At 37.8% G+C, this 20739-nt stretch overlaps 1 protein-coding gene across 21 annotated transcripts in view; it reads left to right on the top strand.

Moving 5' to 3' along the window:
• The window catches only part of ENOX2 (ecto-NOX disulfide-thiol exchanger 2), a 247837-nt gene extending 229813 nt beyond the window's left edge, over positions 1-18024 (top strand). For 15 of the 21 annotated variants that reach the window (XM_074359851.1, XM_074359845.1, XM_074359849.1 and 12 more), the window contains 6 exons: positions 5321-5502; positions 7659-7766; positions 9244-9306; positions 11144-11252; positions 13894-13979; positions 16485-18024. In XM_074359851.1, the coding sequence (XP_074215952.1) occupies positions 5321-5502; positions 7659-7766; positions 9244-9306; positions 11144-11252; positions 13894-13979; positions 16485-16616 (680 nt within the window). In that variant the 3' untranslated portion in view covers positions 16617-18024. Of the gene's footprint in view, positions 1-5320; positions 5503-7658; positions 7767-8179; positions 9186-9243; positions 9307-11143; positions 11253-13893; positions 13980-16484 lie in introns of those variants that run through there. The other 6 variants (XM_074359837.1, XM_074359841.1, XM_074359836.1 and 3 more) reach the window with 4 other exon arrangements.
• Positions 18025-20739: the final 2715 nt, after the last annotated feature.

The raw sequence follows: 20739 nt of genomic DNA, 5'->3' as shown, positions 1-20739 counted from the left end.
TCTTATGTTTAAGTCTTTGATCCACTTTGAGTTTATTTGTGTGTGTGGTGTAAGGGAGTGTTCTAGCTTCATTGTTTTACATGCTGCTGTCCAGTTTTCCCAACACCATTTGTTGAAGAAACTGTCTTTATTCCATTGTATATTCTTGCCTCCTTTGTCGAAGATGAGTTGACCAAAAGTTTGTGAGTTCATTTCTGGGCTCTCTATTCTGTTCCATTGGTCTATATGTCTGTTTTTGTACCAATACCATGCTGTCTTGATGGCTGTAGCTCTATAGTATTGTCTGAAGTCTGGGAGAGTTATTCCTCCAGCCTCTTTCTTTCTCTTCAGTAATGCTTTGCTTTGGCAATTCTAGGTCTTTGATGGTTCCATATAAATTTTATTATGATTTGTTCTAGTTCTGTGAAATACGTCCTGGGTAATTTCATAGGGATTGCATTAAATCTGTAGATTGCCTTGGGCAGTGTGACCATTTTAACAATATTGATTCTTCCAATCCAAGAGCATGGGATATCTTTCCATTTTTTAATGTCTCCTTTAGTTTCCTTCCTCAGTGGTTTATAGTTTTCATTGTATAACTCTTTTACCTCCTTGGTTAGATTTATTCCTTGGTATTTTATTACTTTGGGTGCTATTTTAACAGGGATTGTTTCTTCACTTTCTTTTTCTGTTGATTCATCATTAGTGTAAAGAAATGCAACTGATTTTTGAACGTTAATCTTGTAACCTGCTACCTTGCTGAATTCTTCGATCAGCTCTAGTAGTTTTTGTGTGAACAGATTTTCTCTATTGAATTCCTGTTTTCTATTTGATTGATTTCTGATCTATTGTTATTTTATCTTTTCTTTTCCTTACTTTAGACTTAATTTGGTCTTCTTTTTCTCATTTCCTAAGGTGGAAGCTCAGATGATTGATTTTAGATCTTTCTTCTTTTCTAATATATGTTTTCAATGCTATAAATTTCCCTCTAAGAATGGCTTTCCCTGCATCTCAAAATTTTAAAGGTGTTTTGTGTTTATTTCCATTTAGTTCAAATATTTTACATTTTCTTTTGAGATTTTCTTCTTTGACTCGTGATTTTAGAGGTGTGTTGTTTAATCTCCAAGTATTTTGGAATTTTCCATCTACCTTTCTGTTATTGATTTCTAGTTTAATTTCATTGTGTTCTGATAGCATACATAGTATAATTTTTATCTTTTAATGTGTTAATTTGTTAAGGTGTGTTTTATGGTGCACAATATGATCTATCTTGGTGAATGTTGCATGTGAGCTTGAGAAGGATGTGTAATCTACTGTCATTAGATGAAATGGTCTATACATGTCAATTATATCCTAACATTTAATTGATGGTGCTGTTGAGTTCAACTATGTCATTACTGATATTCAGCCTACTGAATCTCTCCAATTTTGATAGAGGGGTTTAAAGTCTCTATAATGGTCAAATCAACTATTTTTCCTCACAGTTCTGTCAGATTTTGCTTTATTTTGACACTCTGTTGTTAGGCTCACACACATTAAGTTTATTATGTCTCCTTGGAGTACTGACCCCTTTATCATTGTCTAGTGCCCCTTCTTTAACCTTGATAACTTTCATTGATCTGAAATCAGCTGTGTCTGAAATATAGCTACTCTTACTCTTTTTTTATATACATATAAACTTTTTTTTATTGAGTTATAGTCATTTTACAATGTTGTGTCAAATTCCAGTGTAGAGCACAATTTTTCAGTTATACAAGAACATACATACATTCATTGTCACATTCTCTTTCGCTGTGAGCCACCAGAAGATCCTGTATATATTTCCCTGTGCTACACAGTACAATCTTGTTTATCTATTCTACATTTTGAAATCCCAGTCCCTTCCCACCCCTCATCTCCCTGGCAACCACAAATTTGTATTCTATGTCTATGAGTCTGTTTCTGTTTTGTATTTTTTGTTTCTGTTTTTGTTTTTGTTTTTTAGATTCCACATATGAGCGATCTCATATGGTATTTTTTCTTTCTCTTTCTGGCTTACTTCACTTAGAATGACATTCTCCAGTAACATCCATGTTGCTGCAAATGGCGTTATGTTGTCGGTTTTTATGGCTGAATACTCTTACTCTTTTTTGATTGGTGTTAGTATAGTGTATCTTTCTCCATCCCTTTACTTTTAATCCATATGTATTTTTATATTGAAAATATGTTTCTTATAGATACCATTTAGTTGTTTCTTGTTTTTAATCATTCTGACAATTTCTGAATTTTAATGGGTATATTTAGACCATTGATGTTCAAAATGATTATTGATGTAGTTGGATTAATATCTACCATATTTGTTACTGTTTTCTATTTATTGCTCTTGTTCTTTGTTCCCTTTTTGTCTTTTACTATTTTCCAGCCCTTTATGGTTTTAACTGAACATTTTGTATGATTACATTTTCTCTTTTTGCTTAGCATATTGGTTATACTTCTTTTTTACTTTTTTTTAGTGGTTGCCCCAGAGTATGCAATTTACATTTACAAATAATTCAAGTCCACTTTCAAATAACACTATACCACAGTGTGTATAATATAATCCCAATTTCTTCTTCCCATTCCTTGTATCATTGCTGTCATTAATTTCACTTTATACATAAGCACACACACATACACACACATACAAGCATACATAATTGAATGCATTCACTATTATTTTGAACAAACTGTTATCTCTGTTAGATCAATTAAGAATAAGAAAAATTAAAGTTTTTATTTTACCTTCACTTATTCCTTCTTTGATGCTCTTTATGCTCCTTTCTTTATATAGATGCAAGTTTCTGACATGTCATTTTCCTTCTCTCTTAGGAACTTCTTTTTTTAAAAATAATACCTCATCTACTCTACTGTTTCTTTTGTTAAAATTTATTTTACTTTATTTAGGGGGGGTAGTTAGGTTTACTTACATTTATTTCTGGAAGAGGTACTGGGGATTGAACCCAGGACCTTGTGTTTGGTAAGCATGCACTCTACCACTTGAGCTATACATTTCCCCCTTCTTAGGAACTTCTTTTAATATTTCTTGCAAGGCAGGTCTACTGGCAACAAATTCCCTCAACTTTTATTTGTCTGAGAAAGATTTTATTTATCCTTCACTTTTGAAGGATAGTTTCACAGGGTACAGAATTAGAAGTTGATGGATATTTTTCTCTCAACACTTTTAAGTATTCTATCCATTCTATTTTTACTTACATGATTTCTGAGGAGAAGTAGGATGTAATTCTTATCTTTGCTCCTCTATAGGTGGGGTGTTTTTTTCCCTTCTGGCTGATTTCAAGATTGTTTATTTCTCTTTGATTTTCTGAAGTTTGAGTATTATATACCTAAGCCTAGTTTTTTGGCATTTATCCTTCTTGAAGTTCTCTGAGCTTACTGGATCTGTGGTTTGGTGTCAAACACTAATTTGGACATATTCTCAGTCATTATTATTTCATGTATTGCTTCTGTTTCTTTCTCTCTTTCTTCTACCTCTGATACCCTCATTATGTATACATTACATCTTTTGTAATTATCTCACAATTCTTGCATATTCTGGGTTTGGGGGGGTTAATTTTTTTCTTTTTGCTTTTCAGTTTAGGAAGTTTGTCATATCCTCAACCTCAGAGATTCTTTCCCTAGCCATGCCCAATCTACTAATTAAGTCCATCAAGGGCATTTTTCATTTCTGTTAGTGTTTTTGATGTCTAGCATTTCTATTTGATTCTTAGAATTTTTCTCTGCATGTATTATCCATCTGCTCTTCCATGTTGTCTACTTTTTATGATAAAACCCTTAGCACATTAACAATAGTTGTTTTAAATTCCCAGTCTAATAATTCCAACATTTCTGCCATATCTGGCTCTACTTCTGATCTTTGTTCAGTCTCTTCAGACTGTGGGGGTTTGTTTGTTTGGTTGGTTGGTTGGTTTGGGTTTTTTTTTACTTTTTACTATGCCTTGTAATGTTTTTTGTTGTTGCAGTCTGGACATGAAGTACTGGGTGAAAGGAACTCTGGTAAATAGGACTATTGTGGTATGGTGGTAAGGTATGGAGGGAGGAGAATCACTTTATAGTCCTATGATTAGGTCTCAGTCTTTTAGTAAGCCTATATCTCTGGACTTTGAACTTCACAAGTATTTCTCAGGTTTTCTTCTCCACATTTAGGTGGGACAGAATGGCTAGAGGAGGCTGGATCTCGTTGGTTCCCTGGGTTGGTTAGACTCTCGTACTACCCCAGCAGGTTAGGCTCAGGTAAAATAACTTCTTCTTGGGGCAGACCTTTTAAAGAAGGACTTGATGCTTTGGCATATTTCAGATGGGTTTCTTTTTCCCCCTCCCCTGCTGGAAGCACATAGGAATTTTGCTCTGATATTCAGTCTGAGGACCTGGTGGAGCTCCTGGAGATAAAACTCATGAAAGTGTAGGGACCTCACTATGACTGCATCTCCCTGGAGTTTTTAACTATTTGATTTGTCCACACTGAGCCTCCAGCAAATTGTCAAGTACAGTTTAGGTTTTCCTACCTTGACACTGTTTCCTGTGGGGATTTGTGCTCATGGGTTTCTGGTCTGGTAAGTTATGATTCTCTATATTCACCTGTCTGTCTCCAAATTTAGGGGCAGGAGTTTGCCCTGTTACTTCACTTCTCTGTTGTATCTAAGAAGAGTTGTTGATTTTTTTTTAGTTTGTTCAGCTTTTTACTTGTTGTTAGGAGGGAGTGGTGACTTCTAAGCTCCTTACATGCTAGACCCGAAACTAGAAGTCTTGTGTCTTAATTTTTATATTTACCTTTCCTCTATAGGACCAGTCAAGGCTGCATGTTTTAAAAACAACCATCAGCAAAATTATTGTATAGACAGTCATTAGTTCACGACAATTAGCCCTCTATTTTATCATTACAGGCACTTATCATTTGCTGTATTTCAAATAAAAGTAACTGATGTTACCTAGAAATATTTTAGTGATATTAGAGTGAAAAGTTTGAAACATGATGAGGACTTCTGTGTGTTGGAATCCTGTGTTCATTTACAAAAATAAGTCTATATGCTTTTGTATACATCTCTTGCTATCATGGTGAACTCAGATCTAAAGTTTCTCATTGAGGAGGCATAGGTATAGCTCATTGGTAGAGTACATGCTTACTTAGTATGCTCAAGGTCCTGGGTTCAATCCCCAGTACCTCCATTAAAAACTTTTTTAAAATAGTTTCTCAAGGAGAAGCTTTTCATACATGTCTATTTAAAATATCAAGTTTTCATGGTACTAAAGTGAACCACAATGGAATCTGGATATATGGTTTTACTACTTTATATTGATTGTTTAGCCTTAGTATCACAGGCAGAAGCTCTGAAAGAAGAAAATGACAGCCTCCGTTGGCAGCTTGATGCCTACCGGAATGAGGTGGAACTGCTTAAGCAAGAACAAGGCAAAGCCCTCAGAGAAGATGACCCAAACAAGGAACAGCAGCTGAAACTCCTACAGCAAGCCCTGCAAGGAATGCAACAGGTAAAGAAATTTTGGTTTTCTGAGCTTTTTGGAAGGCAAATATCAGCTCCTCGCCTGTAAAAGGGCCCCCACAAGCAAACAGAATAGCAAACCTCTTATTCTTCTTCATAGTCTGTTCTCTTGGCATAGCTGAGGAAGGGTTTATGCATCATAGTTCATGAAATATTCTGGTTAATACAGAGATAGCAGTGGATCACCAATTTTCAAGGAATGAGTATTCAGTAAAAAATACTTAACAATAAAATTACACCGAGCATAACCTAATCTTTTCATTATGCTCTTTATGCTTCAGAAGGTACTTTAGGATTTGAACAGGGTCTCGGGGTCCTTATGAAGAGCCTCAATTACTTAGATATGAAAAAGTGCTGGTGAATAAGTATCTAGTTGATACAATGCTAAATAATACAGTTTCTTAGAAGAAATAGCAGGAATTCTACCCTTGATTTGGGTGGAAGGAGGGGTGTTATGGGTTTTTAAGTATCAATGCTTTGGGGCACATAATACCAATTTGCTTTTGTTTTGTTTTGTTTTCACAGTCATTTATGTGAATGAGTTTACCTGCACATTATTCCAAGTATACAAAGTAAAGTAAATAAGTGCATCCAACTGTAATTGCATTCAAACACAATATTGTGTAATAGATGCTCAAGACTTAGAAGTTTTATGTAACCATCACCACAGCGAATATACTATTTAACAAACATCAACATCTGTTCCCATTATAGTAAAGGAGTAGTACTTCTGAATAAGAGTACTATCCTCTTCTGTCTTGCCAGACTACCAGCCATTTTCCTCACAACTTAAATTGTGCAACAAATTTTTAATTGCATGCCTTGGAATTATCTAGGGCAAAGCTCATTGATGGTTAGAAATCACAAATTGTGAACAGGGAGTCTCTTCTGGCTCTAAGAGCCCCATATTCCTATTACTTCTGCTATCATTGTCTTCGTATGTGACAAGTAATATCACATAAATACTTCACCCTTCCTATTAGCAAAATGTGTGAAGTAATGCTTACCTTCCTTTTACTATCACCATGGAGTTTAATTAGAACATGTAAATTACATCAGAGATCTTTCCACCAAAAAAATATAAAACATCTCCTCAGCTAGACTTCAAAGAATTTTGACGATGTACATTGTACTGTGTCTTTTAGCCCTCCCAATGGTCTTTTGCAAGCCTCTGAAAAGCAAGACTTTGCAAACATTTTCTTGTTGTTTTCCCCTCTTACCTTAATTTTGAAACCATTCTACATAAGAACAGTTCTGCTACTTAAATTAAAATTAAAACTGATGAACTTTTTTTTTTCATTCCATCACTTCGGAAACCTTGGTGAGACAATTAGGTCTCTACCTCCTGAAAAATTAATTTCACTCATTTTGATTACTTTTTACTGGAAAATAGCCTTGTAAACAATGATTAAATTTATCCCATCTTATTCCCAAAAGATGTATAGTTAATATGTTGCTTAAGAGCATGGGCTGTGGGGTTGACTCAACTGGGGTTTAAATCCCAGCTCTGGCACTGACGATCTGAATAGCCTTAGGCAAACCTCTAAACCTCTCTAACCTTCAGGATTATGTATCATAGGGTTATTGTGAGGCTTAAATGAGATCATGCATATGAAACCCTTTGCGCAATACTTGGCACATGTTAGATGCTATATACATAGTATTTGTAGTAATCATTAATATTGAATGTAGTTCTTTGCTTACTGATAAGGGAACTAACATTTGTGAAATTTGGATTCTTTACTACTTTCCTCACAGAAATTGAACTTGGCTTGGAAAATGGCTATTTGCAAGAATGCTTTACAACATTAAGTTCAGTTCTATACCAAAATCAAGATATTGTCCACGTAGTATTAACTGCACCCTACCCTTACATCTGGCTGGAATAGGAAAGTTAAGTGATTAGATCAATTAGTTTCTCAGACTCTTTCTAAAATATGAACAAATCCAAAAGAAGTTCATAAGAGCCAGATAAAATAACTTCAAGTGAAAAGTATCTTGATTTTCCTCTTAGTATCTGCATGGAGAAATGATTGTGTGTGCTGGGAGAAAGTGAGGCAGGCCTGCCTAATATCTAACTTCAGCCAGGGTTTTTAAGTGAAATGTGGCTCCTTAAGACTTACTTGTCTTTGGTCTATCTTGTAGCATCTACTCAAAGTCCAAGAGGAATACAAAAGGAAAGAAGCTGAACTTGAAAAAATCAAAGATGACAAGTTACAGGTGGAAAAAATGTTGGAAAATCTTAAAGAAAAGGTACATGAGTCCTAAGTGACACTTTTCCCTTGCGCCCTTCTCCCTTTTCAGTGACAGTGAAAATGCCCTGAAATTCCTACCAATCAATAGGTATCAATGTGGAATGTTTGGTTGATTGGGGGTTAAAAGCCTCTCTCCAGGGTAATTCTTGCATCAAGGGCTATGCTTTTAGGTGTGAGTCCTTGGCATTTCTAAAAGTTCTAGAGAGTGTACTTTTCAATGAATAAAATGTCTATCCATCCCTAACATTCCTGTCTTCCTTTTTGGAGAAGATCAGAGTGCACACGTCAACCCTGCTTCATCTGTCAAGCAAATAGCAACATACAAAACCCATGTGACACAAAATACTTTTAATTAAGCATTTCATTAAACAAAGAAACAAGTACAAATAGAGCATTGACATTTCTTTGCAGACACTCCATCTAGTATAATAATGAGCTGCTGCAGGTGAAACAGCCAAAATCAAAAGAGAAGGAACCTAGGAAAGCTAACAAGGAGACGCAATATTCTAAAGCTAGATAACAGCAACAGGGAAGGCAAAATGGGACTGTGCCTACTGAGAGCCTGCAGCAAAAAGAACCATCAGTGAGGACCTCTGAGAAAGTCTACTAACTTCTAAATGGATTATTGTATCACAACCATGCATCGGGTGCCCAGTCTATTTCAGGCGAGTAAAGTCTACTGATAGCATCTCCCTGTCATACTTCTCTAATCTCCTTTATGCCTGAACATTCAACTGAAGTTATCCTCTGAAAAGAAAGGCCCATTGACCAGAACTTCCTGATTTTAATGCCTCAGAAAGAAGAGAAGATTAGGAGTTTAGACCAAGAGCCAGAAATCAATTCCACAGTTCTACAGTTCTACAAGAGCTCGTGCTCTTTATCTTCTGTGCTCAGCTCAGGAAGATGCAATGCACACAGGCTCTAGTGTGTTTGCTAGCTTAGTGACTTCCCCCAGAGTGCTGTTAAGAACTGGCAACCTTGGTGTAGTTGAAACAAATGATTGAAAGTGTTTTCTTCTGGAGGCCATTTGCAATATGCTTTTAATTCTTCCACTTCATAAAACCAACTCACTTTCCAGTTTTGTGGGTGCTATTAAAGAAACGAGCACAATCCCAGACAAATTCATTTATCAAGCATTTAATTGAAAAGTGCCAAAGCTGCTCTATTTAGCAGGACTCTCCTCATACTATCAGAGCTTCTAAAATGTCCCAGAGCTGCTACTTAGGTCTGTTTTCCTTCATGCATAAAATGGAGTGTGTAGCCAAAAGACTATAGATAGACATGGGGTTATACTAATAACATTATGCTTAGAGTCGCTCTTTAGGAATGACATCACAAATTGACTTGAGGACTTTTTTAGTGTAAGCATCTCTCTGCTTTGTAAAGTATTTCATTTAAAGAAGCAAGAGGTCAAATGGCATAGAAGAATCTTTCGATATTATACATAAGTGTAAGTGTTTCTAATTTGAAAACAGATATACCGTGAAATGACAGCTAAAGAAGACAGGAAGAGAGAGCTAACTGATTATCAGAAAAATGTGAGTCAGAATATGTTTTTTCCTGTTATTTTAAGTGAAACTTCCTTCAGAGAAAGTCATGACAGTTCATTATAAACGGATCTTCTCTGGGAAGCTGATTTGTGACCAAATATTTCAAACTGACACAATTAGGTTAGGAAGCAAAGTACCATCACATTAGACTGCAAAAATAATTTCAGGTTGAAAGAAAAGCAATAAGTTTGGTGAGGAGGGATCTTTCTTCTTTTTGTTTGGGTTTCTTGACAGTAAACCACAGCGTGAGTTATTGTCAGTGTTTTGAAATATAACAATATGACTTATGTCTGTCCTACTGCAGCGAGAACTAGCTCTTTGAATCTGCTAGTAAAATTCAAGAGGATAAGCATCCCTTCAATATACCTACTAATTTTTTAAATGCCAGCTCTAATAAAATTGAAGTCAGGTTTCAGTAAGGCTACATTTCTATCCAAGATGGCCAAAACTTCTCAGGATGTCTTTCATATCTTAAATCAACCCCAGTCTGTTAAAATTTCACACTTAAGAAATGGCTTACTGGATCATTTAATGTTTTAAGGGGGTTAGAAACAGATGTACAGCCTGTGGCTTAGAAGTGAGCCAGCTGCTTAAATCAAACTTGGCATGATGGTTACTGACTGGATTGGATTCTAAAGGCCAAAGATTGAGTAGGTCATCAGGAAAGGTTTCCTTTCTGACTACAGCCTGGAAGCCTGTAAATCCACAAAACAACATGTCTTGCAGAAAACACCATTAGTTTCATTCAGGAGCAGCATCCTGGATGCTTTGAAGGCATCTTTAAAGAAAAAGTAAGGAAACGTGTCCCTGTTGAGGGCTTGTGGAAGGAAAGACGAGACAAAGCATCTGAGTCAGCTGTGATCTGCTACCCCTCCAGGACATTTCCCAAGCACTCTGTTTTACAACAACAATGAGACTGAAGGAGTGATTTCTTTTATTCTTTCTTCTGAAGGTTCTTCCTTCACATTTAAAATACAGAAAAGATGTTCTCAGTACCCAAAGAGAGAAAGAAAGATCTATGAAAGAAAGGTCTGGAGGTATTTTTCAGATTCATTGATGGTTATGGATTTCACTTGAGTATCTCTTATGAAACATGCCTATTATGCTCAGAAAGAGAAAACTTTCAACAAGGAAAGGCACTGACTAATGATATTTTTGGTCATGGTCATTTCTAGCTGTAAAGCCATAAATATCCTAACTGATAATTTCCTTATCAGAGAGAAGACAGAGAGTTGATAGTCAATAAATAGAGGCTCTAATTTTTAGTTCAAGAGCCAGCAGTTGATTACCTGAGAGTGAATTAGCTACACTGTAGATTCTCCATTCAGATATGGGGCTTACCTTTAGCAGAGTGTGGATCTAAAATAAAAAAGAATGGTCCTTTCACATTGGGTGTCATGGTATGAAATCCTGGCTCTACCACTTCCCAGTGATGTGATCTTAGGCAAGTTACATAATTTATCTGAACCTCACTTCCCTCACCTGTAGAATGGAGATAAAACATACCAAACAGTGTTTGGCATCTCATAGACAATAAATGTTGGGTCTGGTTCCCCAAATTTCTTGTATAGAGTCAAGAATGATGAAAGCAGAAGAAAAAAATCTAGTGAAGGTGAATGTCTAAATTTTTGTGTGTTTGGAAGCCTTATAAAGAAGTTTTGGATTATTGATGATGCTTTTATAATTTAGGCTATTTTCCCTCCCATTCAGTAATCAAAATTGCACAGTATTGCTTTCAGGGTGCTGTTAAAAAGTTTTGTTGTGTAATTGAAACCAAATCTGTTACCAAAAAAATGCACTGACACAGGAGACATTATTCCCACAGGAGAACTGTGCCTCTAGAATGTGTGCCTCGAGCCAGGATAGTGACTACCCTCTTGAGAAGACCCTGAACAGCAGTCCCATCAAATCTGAACGTGAAGCATTGCTAGTGGGTAAGGAAGCTAACACATATTCAATATATAAAGTACAGTCACAGGGCAGGGGCAGGGGGGAGGATTTATGTAAGATGAATAAGCGCATACCAAGCATTTATAAAGTATGAGTGCAATGACCCAGAGTCCTGAAGACGACATGGTAAGAACAAGTACAGATTTTAATAAAAATGGTAAAAGCAGCTCCCAGCCCTCTTCAAGCTCCTTGTTGCCACTGTCACATCAAGTGTGTTGGTATGAGCACTAAGCTAAGGGGGGGTCCGCTGGAGAAACATGTTGTAGATTTTTAAAATCTCTGAGAAGTGAGGTGAGCTCTCAAGGGGACAATGCAGACATTGTTTGGCAGAGAGCTTCTCCAGGCAAGCCTCTGGAAGAAATATGTGTCTCTCTTAAGTCTTTTCAGGTTACTGGCAGATGAGTCGGGGGGCTGTCTATGGGCTGTTGGCCACTGGTGGGCTCTGATGAGATAAATGCCAAAATTACATAAAAATGTATTCACAAAGGCAAGATAGCATAAATGGTTAAGGAGTCAGACAGAACTGATTTTCTGTCTTCACCCCACCGTTTCCATCATGCGCTTCAGTTCCTCCATCTGCAAAATGGGCATCATAATATTACCTATCTCAAAGGACAGCTGCGAGTATTAAACACGATAATTCATCTAAATCACTTAGCACAGTGCCCAGCCCATAGTAAGCCCTCAATAAATGAGAACCATTTTGCACTGACAGCACTCTATTCACAAATGCTTGTTGACTTTATATTCTATTTAGAGAACAGTGGCAGATTGAGATCTTGAAATATTCAGTCATTTAAAAGGGGCTGATCTTGGGCCTCAGCAGATAATCCCAGCTGCCTTTCAGGAAGCTGAGCCACACAGTAGCCCCACCCCAATCTCAAAAGTTCTCCCCACTAATTGACTTCTGCATATTTTAAAGTTGTGTCTGCCTCCTTTGGTAATGGATATTGTACTCAGATTTAATACTTTGATATGTTAATAAAGATGCACAGAGGGATCTGCCATTGAGTCTTCAAGAAGAGTGACAACTTATTTCCGTTTCCCAACTCAAAGTTCTTTAACAAATTGGCATGGCAACAGGGAGACCTGTCAGAGAAGAGCCATGGGTAGGAAGAAGCCTCTGTAAAGGGATAGCTCTAGAAACAAAGATTCTTAAGATAAGTGTTTCATGTTTTGTTTTTTAAAGAAACTAGTCTCAAGCTGACAGAAAGGAAAATCTATTTTTTAAATTGGTTCTTTGGGTGTGAACTGACAAAAACTGCTATGTGTTTTGAAATCTACAGAGATATTTCTTGGTGTTTGACAGCCTTTCTTGGCCATAGCATCTAGAATTTCTTTGAACACGGACTGTCTTCTTCAGAATTTAAGTTTCTCAGCTTGAGTCAGTGTTTAGAAATTCAGTTTACCAAGTCATTTAAGAGTAAAATAGTGTCATAAGTAATAGTATCCATTTTTGAATAGATTTTGAACTCTACCATCAGTTCCTCCTTGATCCCCCAACACACCCCCATGTCATCCAATATTTGGAGGATCTTCACAAAGAACTGATTTGAACCTCAAACTACAATTTAAACTTGTGATAGTCTTTGTCAGTTGCTTTAAGGGATAGACAAATTGTAGTTTATTAACCAAATCAAATTTAGCACTTATTTCCTGGCAATTTTCAGCAAACACAATTCTAGGTCTTTTGATATACTTTACATCTTATGAAAGGAGGTGAATTCAAAAAAAATAAAGGAAAAATAGTAGACTTTTGAACAATTTGTATTCTACCTGTTGCCAGAAAAAGAAGTAGTATTAGAACAATTAACCTGATGTCCAGAATAATCAAGGCAGTATGTGTAGCTGCCAATCACCCCAGAGTTATGCTGAGTAGAAATCATACACATTCCTGGAGGCTAGAAACTATTATAAGAATTCTGATGCATGAAGAGATTCAGGGCTCTGAGGACAAACAAAATACTAGTCACCACTTGAGTGGATGAAATGTTTGGCTTTTCTTTACAGAGTTACTCACAGAATCAAAGCCAAATACAATCAGCAGATTCTCCTGTGAGAATCACAAGGTTAATCAGGCAAAGTACATGATTTGTACTTTCGCCACAACAGCAAGACATTATTAGAGTAAGGGGCTAAAAATCCAATTTAAAGACAGTACAGAGGAACTGCAAAAGCCCAGCACAATCTAAATTCATTGTAAAACTCTAAATTCATTGTAAAATGGAGAGCTCAAATGGTGTTTAGCCATCACGAATGATGGAAGTGACTCTTCAAATGCCACCTTTTCCACATGTAATACAGTGTAATGACAGGCAGTATGCACAGTGGTTAAGAGCAACTGTCTGGGTTCAAATACCTGCTCTGCCCTTTATCAGATGTATGACCTTGGGCAAGCACTTAAACTTTCTGTGCCTCAGTGTCTCCTCATCTGTGAAATGGGGATGGTAATACCTACCTCACAGCGTTGTTGAAAAGATTAAATGAGTAAAATATATGTAAACTTAGAATAGTGTCTAAGGCATAATATGGTGTACACGTGAGTTGGCTCATGCTATACACTACCTTGTGACATCTCAAAGAACACAATGTTCAGGGGTTACCTCCATGGTATTGTCTCTACAGGGATTATCTCCACATTCCTTCATGTCCACCCATTTGGAGCAAGCATTGAATACATCTGCTCCTACCTGCACCGTCTAGATAATAAGGTATGTGGGGGCCTGAGATGGGCATGCAAGGGGATGTAGGTTCTTTGTGAACAGGTGATCTCACTCTTCTCAAGCATAAAAAAGTCATTAGTAATCGTTATAAGGAAATTTCTCTCACCTAGCCTCCTATTGTGATTCAGTGTAGGGTTTCTCTCTTACAAGGAGGGTGACCATCTGTCCCTGTTTGGCTGGGACTGAGGGGTTTCCTGGGACTTGAGACTTCCAGTGCTAACACCGGGGAAGTTCTGGGCAAACCTGAATGAGTTGACCACCCTACTTCCAAAACATATCTTAGAAGACTGTTCCTTCTTTCTCTTAATTTACATATCAGATGCTAATTAACCAAAATTTTAACCAATATTTCTCACCAATCAAACTTTTGCCCTGGTCCTTTAGCCATTAGCAAATGTTCATTTTCAAAGTCTTGAAAGTCTTACTCCAACCACCTCCCTGACCATCACCATCACCACTGCCATTTTCCACAATGACACAATCAAGGCAGGGGCAAAAGAAGCTGGAACAATAAGTCTATAATACAGACTGAACATTTGCTCACAGTTGATCTCACTGGATGCTATCCTGTGAGGGGACTCAAAAGGCATTAGGGCAAGGGTAAATGCTAGTTCCATAGAAAGCCAGGGGTGCCTCATAGAAGCAGGAGGGGACTCTTGACCCCTCAGAATAAGTGAACTCATGATAGGGTTTTTCAGATGCAGCATCCAGTTAAACCTGCTCATGGATTGCACTCACTATTTCACAAGATCTGGGCCTTTTGAGAAGTGCCACTGGAATGCAGATTCCTGACAGTCAGATGTCCAAAATGTTAAGCCATTTAAACGTATGTCCTCTTAACAGAGGCACGGGCCGATTTGGGAATCCAGCTGTGGTGAGACATCCTCCTCATGGCATTTGTTTTCATTCTAGCTAGCACTGCCCGCAATGTTTATCTCCGGGAGGTGATGCTATTCTGCCATTAAGCAGCCGGCCCATTTGGCAGTGGAGGGAAGGATGGAATGTGAGCACCAGGACCAAGTGGTCAGTCGAAGTGGTTGGAAATTGAAGTATATGTCAGTAAAAATGATCTATGGTTTCTTTAATTGCAAAAATAATGAATTCATATTCTCTTTAAAATGTAAGCAATTTAGAACTGCAGTAAAGGGGAAGTGACAGTTCCCCACAATAACACCCCTCCAGGATGACCAATGTTAACAGTTTCACATATCTTATTTCAGACTGTTTTCTATACATCTGCTGTACCTATATTGTATGTATAGATCTAGACACATTGTATACTTATGTTTTTTTGAAATGGGGATTCAACTCTACAGGATACTCTGCAATCTGCTTCTTTCATTTAATGGATACAGTCTGCTGCCAACACTGGGGACAAAGCATGACCTCACACCTAGCCTAGTCCCAGTTCCTCCTGAGCAGCTTCCTGCCAAGGTAGTGCCAGGGGCTCCCAAAGAGAGACTGCAAAGGTACCAACAGAATTTGGGGGTGGTACCTCCCAACAGCTTTAGGAATATTCCGTGTGACAGTAACTTGGGGTTTCTTTAAGGATCCCCTAGTGCTCTTCAGCGAAGCCCTAGCACCCAGGTTCACAGTTAGGAAAATTGCTACTAACATAAAGGTGACCACCTAAAGCAAACCCCTAAGGGCCCACAGATTTGGTTTTGTTTTTATATTGATGTGTGTGTGTATGAGAGAGAGAGAGAGAGATGTGGGGAGAGGGAAACAATACACAGAAGTAGGACCACAGAGCGGTCCCGATTCCTGTCACTTTTCCTTTGTGAACTAAGACATGTGTGAAGAATTCTGCTCTGGCAGCCCTTTCCGCCTCCCTCTTCTCCCCAAAGGCTTTGCAGCTCCAGTGGGCCTGCACATAACATCACCAGCACTGATAAGTCATCATTTAGTCGGCTGCATACCCAGGCCTCTCAACACGACTGACACCAGCTCTTTCATTTAGAAAGTTCAGTGGTAATCAATCTCAGAAACATCATGCTAAGTGAAAGAAACTAGTCACAAAAGACTATATATTATACAATCACATATATATGAAATTTCCAGAAAATGAAAAATCACCATGAAAAACTCTGAGTCAGGGATTGGGAGTGAGGATTGACTACAAAGGGGCACAAAGGAACATTTGGGGGGTGATGGAATGTTCTAAAACTGAATTGTGGTGACAGTTGCATAGTTGTATAAATTTACTAAACCTCATTGAAGTATACATGTCGAATAGATGAATTTACTGTATGTAAATTATACCTAAATAAAGTCAGTATAATATACAGAAACAGAAAGCTCAGTGGACTCTGTCTAGTGGTCACAGCAGAGGAAGGCTGCCATCTGGAAGCCACTCAGCCAATATGGACATACGCACAAGGAGGAGAAGGTCAACCCCACGCAGGCATCAGCAATCCAAAGCAACACTGGGGGAAAAGCCAGATTAGGAAAGTGGGACTGGTTTTGAATAGTGATGTCTTCTCTGTCCCACAGATCTGCACCAGTGATGTGGAATGTCTCATGAGCCGACTCCAACATACCTTCAAGCAGGAAATGACTGGAGTAGGAGCCAGTCTGGAGAAGAGATGGAAATTCTGTGGCTTTGAGGGCTTGAAACTGACCTGAATCCCTTTGCCTAACAACCTGGGATCCTGAAAATAAATGTGTGTTGGACAAGCTTGGAAAGTGATATTGTGTTTTCAATGGTTTGCAAGTGGAAATTGCTTTAAATTTGTCAATTCATTCCTGGAATATCTTTTCAGTTAAAATAAGGATCCTAGAGCAGCACCTTGAGCTACAGGCACTATAAAGAAATTGACTCAAACCTCAAGTGCTGTAATTTCCCCCCTTTCTGTCAACTGGTTGTCTTTTTTTATTGGTAGTATTAAAAAGGCCTGAGGCTAAAGAGTATTTGGGGTGTTTTCAGTGTCTATACTACTGTTGTAGACTGTGGTATTTTTTTAAACTCTGATAACTGAAATGTTTTGATAATTTGTATGTGGTTTGTGTTTCAGAATTTCTTTTCCCTTAATGTTGCTATTGGTGAGAGGAATGAGAGGAGCACTAGGGACTCCATAACTGACATTGTCTTTCCAATCCCCAGTAGGCCAGTAAGTGACTAACACATCAGTGTCTTCTCGAAGGTGCTTGACCAGGTTCACCTTTTAAAAGACAAAGCATGGTTTGTGGCTTTTTGCAAAATTACTGTGAACCAAAAGTTGACAAATGTTTCGAAGTTATTTTCTCTAATGTATCAGATAAAAGGTTTATTTCAGAATGAAAAAAAAAACCTAGATGTATTCACAGCAAGCAAGTGTCCAGTATGACTGGCATGTGTATGTGGTATTCAGAATCATCTTGTAAATAGTCTGCTTTTAAAGGAGGGCATGTTTAGTTTTCTATGAATTAAAAACATGTGTGTGCATGTGCGTGCACGTGCACACACACACACATTAGCAGAAGGGATTTATTTTACTATGCTTTCCCCTCTGTCCTTCTTACAAAGTCTGGTGGTCCCTTTTCTTCTGCTATCAGTGTGTTGAATTGCAAACCATGTACTGCTGTAAATATTATGTTTACTTCATGCTGAATGTTTGCAAAGAGTTCTGATGAGTATTAATAGAAAATTCTTGGTTATGAATAAATAATAGGTCAGGGTTGTGAAGCTTCCTGCAAATAGGTCAGCTCTACGTGGAGTGCTGAGTGCCAGGGACAGCTCCAGCTCTGCAGTGCCCATCAGCAGATTACAATGGCAGAGTGTGCGTGGACCAGTCAGGAAGTCCAGCTTTATGGAAAAGAAAGGGAAAAGATGAAATCTGGGGCGAATATCCTGAAGCAGAGAGGATCTTTTCTTCTCTGGTGTTAGGTCTAATGACATAAGCCTGCCCTCCTTTGAATCTTGATTGAAAATAAGAGAATGTACTAAGTCAGCAAAGCTAATGGAGAAGATTTCAGGAAAATACTTTGTAAATCAGATGTCAGTAGTGTTCAAAGTTGTATTTTTAAAAGATAAATATTCCTTTTTTATACCTCAGTTTGGTGTCCTGTTTTGAATTGCTTGCTCTCTAAGTAATACTTTAGTAAATCATCTCAATTTCCTCCTTTGAGTTACCAGAATATTGGAAGAAGATGCTAAACCTTCTGCTTTGACAGCTAGAAATAGGATTCCACAGCAGCCCATTCATGCTGAAAGCTGGCTTCCCCCTTAAGCATCCAGCTGTGGCACCATCAGGAAGCAAGGGTTATTTTTACACTAGCTTCCTCACTGAAGCATCTCTGTCATCAATGCTACAGAAGGCTTTCATTCATCTGTCTCAGGGGTTATGGAATGCCTTGTTTTAATAATATCTATGAAATCAAGAGAAATTTGCCACTTATCAATTATTTTTTATTTAAGTTAAATAAAATTCATTTTAAAGCAACAACTGTCACACCCAAGCCCCTTGCTCTCCTTCATTTAATCTACTTGTACTACAGATGCCTCTTCCCAGTATTCCTACCAATTTAGTCCAGATGTACTCCTCCCAGCCTGCTTGAATATACTAGTTGTAATGGTAAATTTTGTTCTTTTTTTAACATTTTTTTATTGATTTATAATCATTTTACAATGTTGTGTCCAATTCCAGTGTAGAGCACAATTTTTCAGTTATACATGAACATATATATATATATTCATTGTCACATTTTTTTCTCTGTGAGCTACCATAAGATCTTGTGTATATTTCCCTGTGCTATACAGTATAATCTTGTTTATCTATTCTACAATTTTGAAATCCTGTCTATCCCTTCCCACCCTCCGCCCCCTTGGCAACCACAAGTTTGTATTCTATGTCTATGAGTCTGTTTCTGTTTTGTATTTATGCTTTGTTTTTTTGGTTTTGGTTTTGGTTTTGGTTTTGGTTTTGGTTTTGGTTTTTAGATTCCACATATGAGTGATCTCATATGGTATTTTTCTTTCTCTTTCTGGCTTACTTCACTTAGAATGACATTCTCCAGGAGCATCCATGTTGCTGCAAATGGCGTTATGTTGTCAGTTTTTATGGCTGAGTAGTATTCCATTGTGTAAATATACCACATCTTCTTTAACCAGTCATCTGTTGATGGACATTTAGGCTGTTTCCATGTCTTGGCTATTGTAAATAGTGCTGCTATGAACATTGGGGTGCAGGTGTCATCCTGAAGTACGGTTTCTTCTGGATATATGCCCAGGAGTGGGATTCATGGGTCATACGGTATGGTGAATTTTGTGTGTCAAGTTGGCTAGGCTCTTGTACCCCATTGCTTGGGCAAACACTAGTCTAGATGTTGCTGTGAAAGTATTTTTGAGATCTGATTAACATTTAAAGCAATAGACTTTGAGTAAAATATATTACCCTCCATAATGTGGGTGGGCCTCATCCAATCAGTTGTAAAAGACTGAAACCCTCCAAGGAGAAAAGAATTGTGCCTCCAGATTGCCTTTGGACTCAAAACTGCAGCATTAATGCCTGCCAGAATTTCCAGACTGCCGGCCAGCCCTACAAAATATCAAACTTGCCAGCCCCCACAATCACATCAGCCAGTTCCTTAAAATAAATTTCCCTCTATATATACACACACACGTATACACATACACATATATACATATATATGTATATATACATCCCATTGGCTCTGTTTCTTTGGAGAATCCTAACGCACTAGTCCAGAGTTGTTATAATGTATAAAAATAGTCTATATTGGCAGCACATACCATCTCTCACAATCCCTTTCATTCACCATAGAAATCTGTTAAGCCCCTGTTTTCCTTACAAACGCTCAGTGCTATTAATTGTTCTGTTCCTCCTAAATTTTGAAATTTTGCTGTCTTGTTAGTTTTAGGAGATACAGTAGTTAGATTTTTTTCAGATAATAATGAATAGAAGCATTCTTCTATTTTACAAATGGTTGTTTCATGTCCATTTCTAGTCCTGTGACATTGCCAGTTCTGCTTTTTTAATATTATCCAGTGGTTTGTTAAATGGGTTCAATGCAAATGGAAAAGTTAGTTTTCAAAGCCAATTAGACACGTATCTGTGCTCAAGTTACATAGTGTTTTGTATTTAATTGGACCCCCAAATGTATGCCTTTCTTATAATGCAGAATAAAGTGTATTACTTGAAAAGACAGCATAAATGTGCAAGACCTTAGGACTCACTGGGTAGAACTGGTGAGCCCTTGGGATTTTTAGCTGTCTTAGATAGTCTGTCAAAAAGACCTGCATTCTACTTTTCACTGCAACTGCTACCATCTCTTGAGCACCTATTGTGCTATCATGCTGCCTAAAGTCTCTTCCTGCCTGTGTGTCTTCAGGCCAATTATGTGGACACAATGGGAGCATCAGTGTTTTAGATTAAGGAGAAATAGTACCTACCCCAGCGAGTGGCGGTAGAGATTCAACGAGATAGTATCTGTAAATAGCTTAGCCAGTGCCTGGCCTAGAGTTCACGATCAAGGGTGATGATTATGATTATGGTTCAGTCAGAAGTAATTACGAGTCATGACCTTAAAAAAAATGTTTTTGCATTCACACCTAGAATTGTGGGGCTACATCATGTTGCTGGGCCTCAGGAAAGGAAATTCAGCTGTTTAAACATATTCTAAACATTTCCTCAGTCCCAGGCACTCTGCTAGGAGCTGTGCTATGCAAAAGGAGTATGGCTGGCCCTGGCCTTCAAGGAACATAAATTGGTATCAGGCCAATTTGGATTCAAATCTTGGGCTTTCTCAC

This window comes from Camelus bactrianus, chromosome X (genome assembly GCF_048773025.1).
Source record: "Camelus bactrianus isolate YW-2024 breed Bactrian camel chromosome X, ASM4877302v1, whole genome shotgun sequence".
Lineage (NCBI taxonomy): Eukaryota > Metazoa > Chordata > Mammalia > Artiodactyla > Camelidae > Camelus > Camelus bactrianus.
Note: the sequence above shows the minus strand (reverse complement) of the source record. Positions and strands in the feature narration are given on the sequence as shown.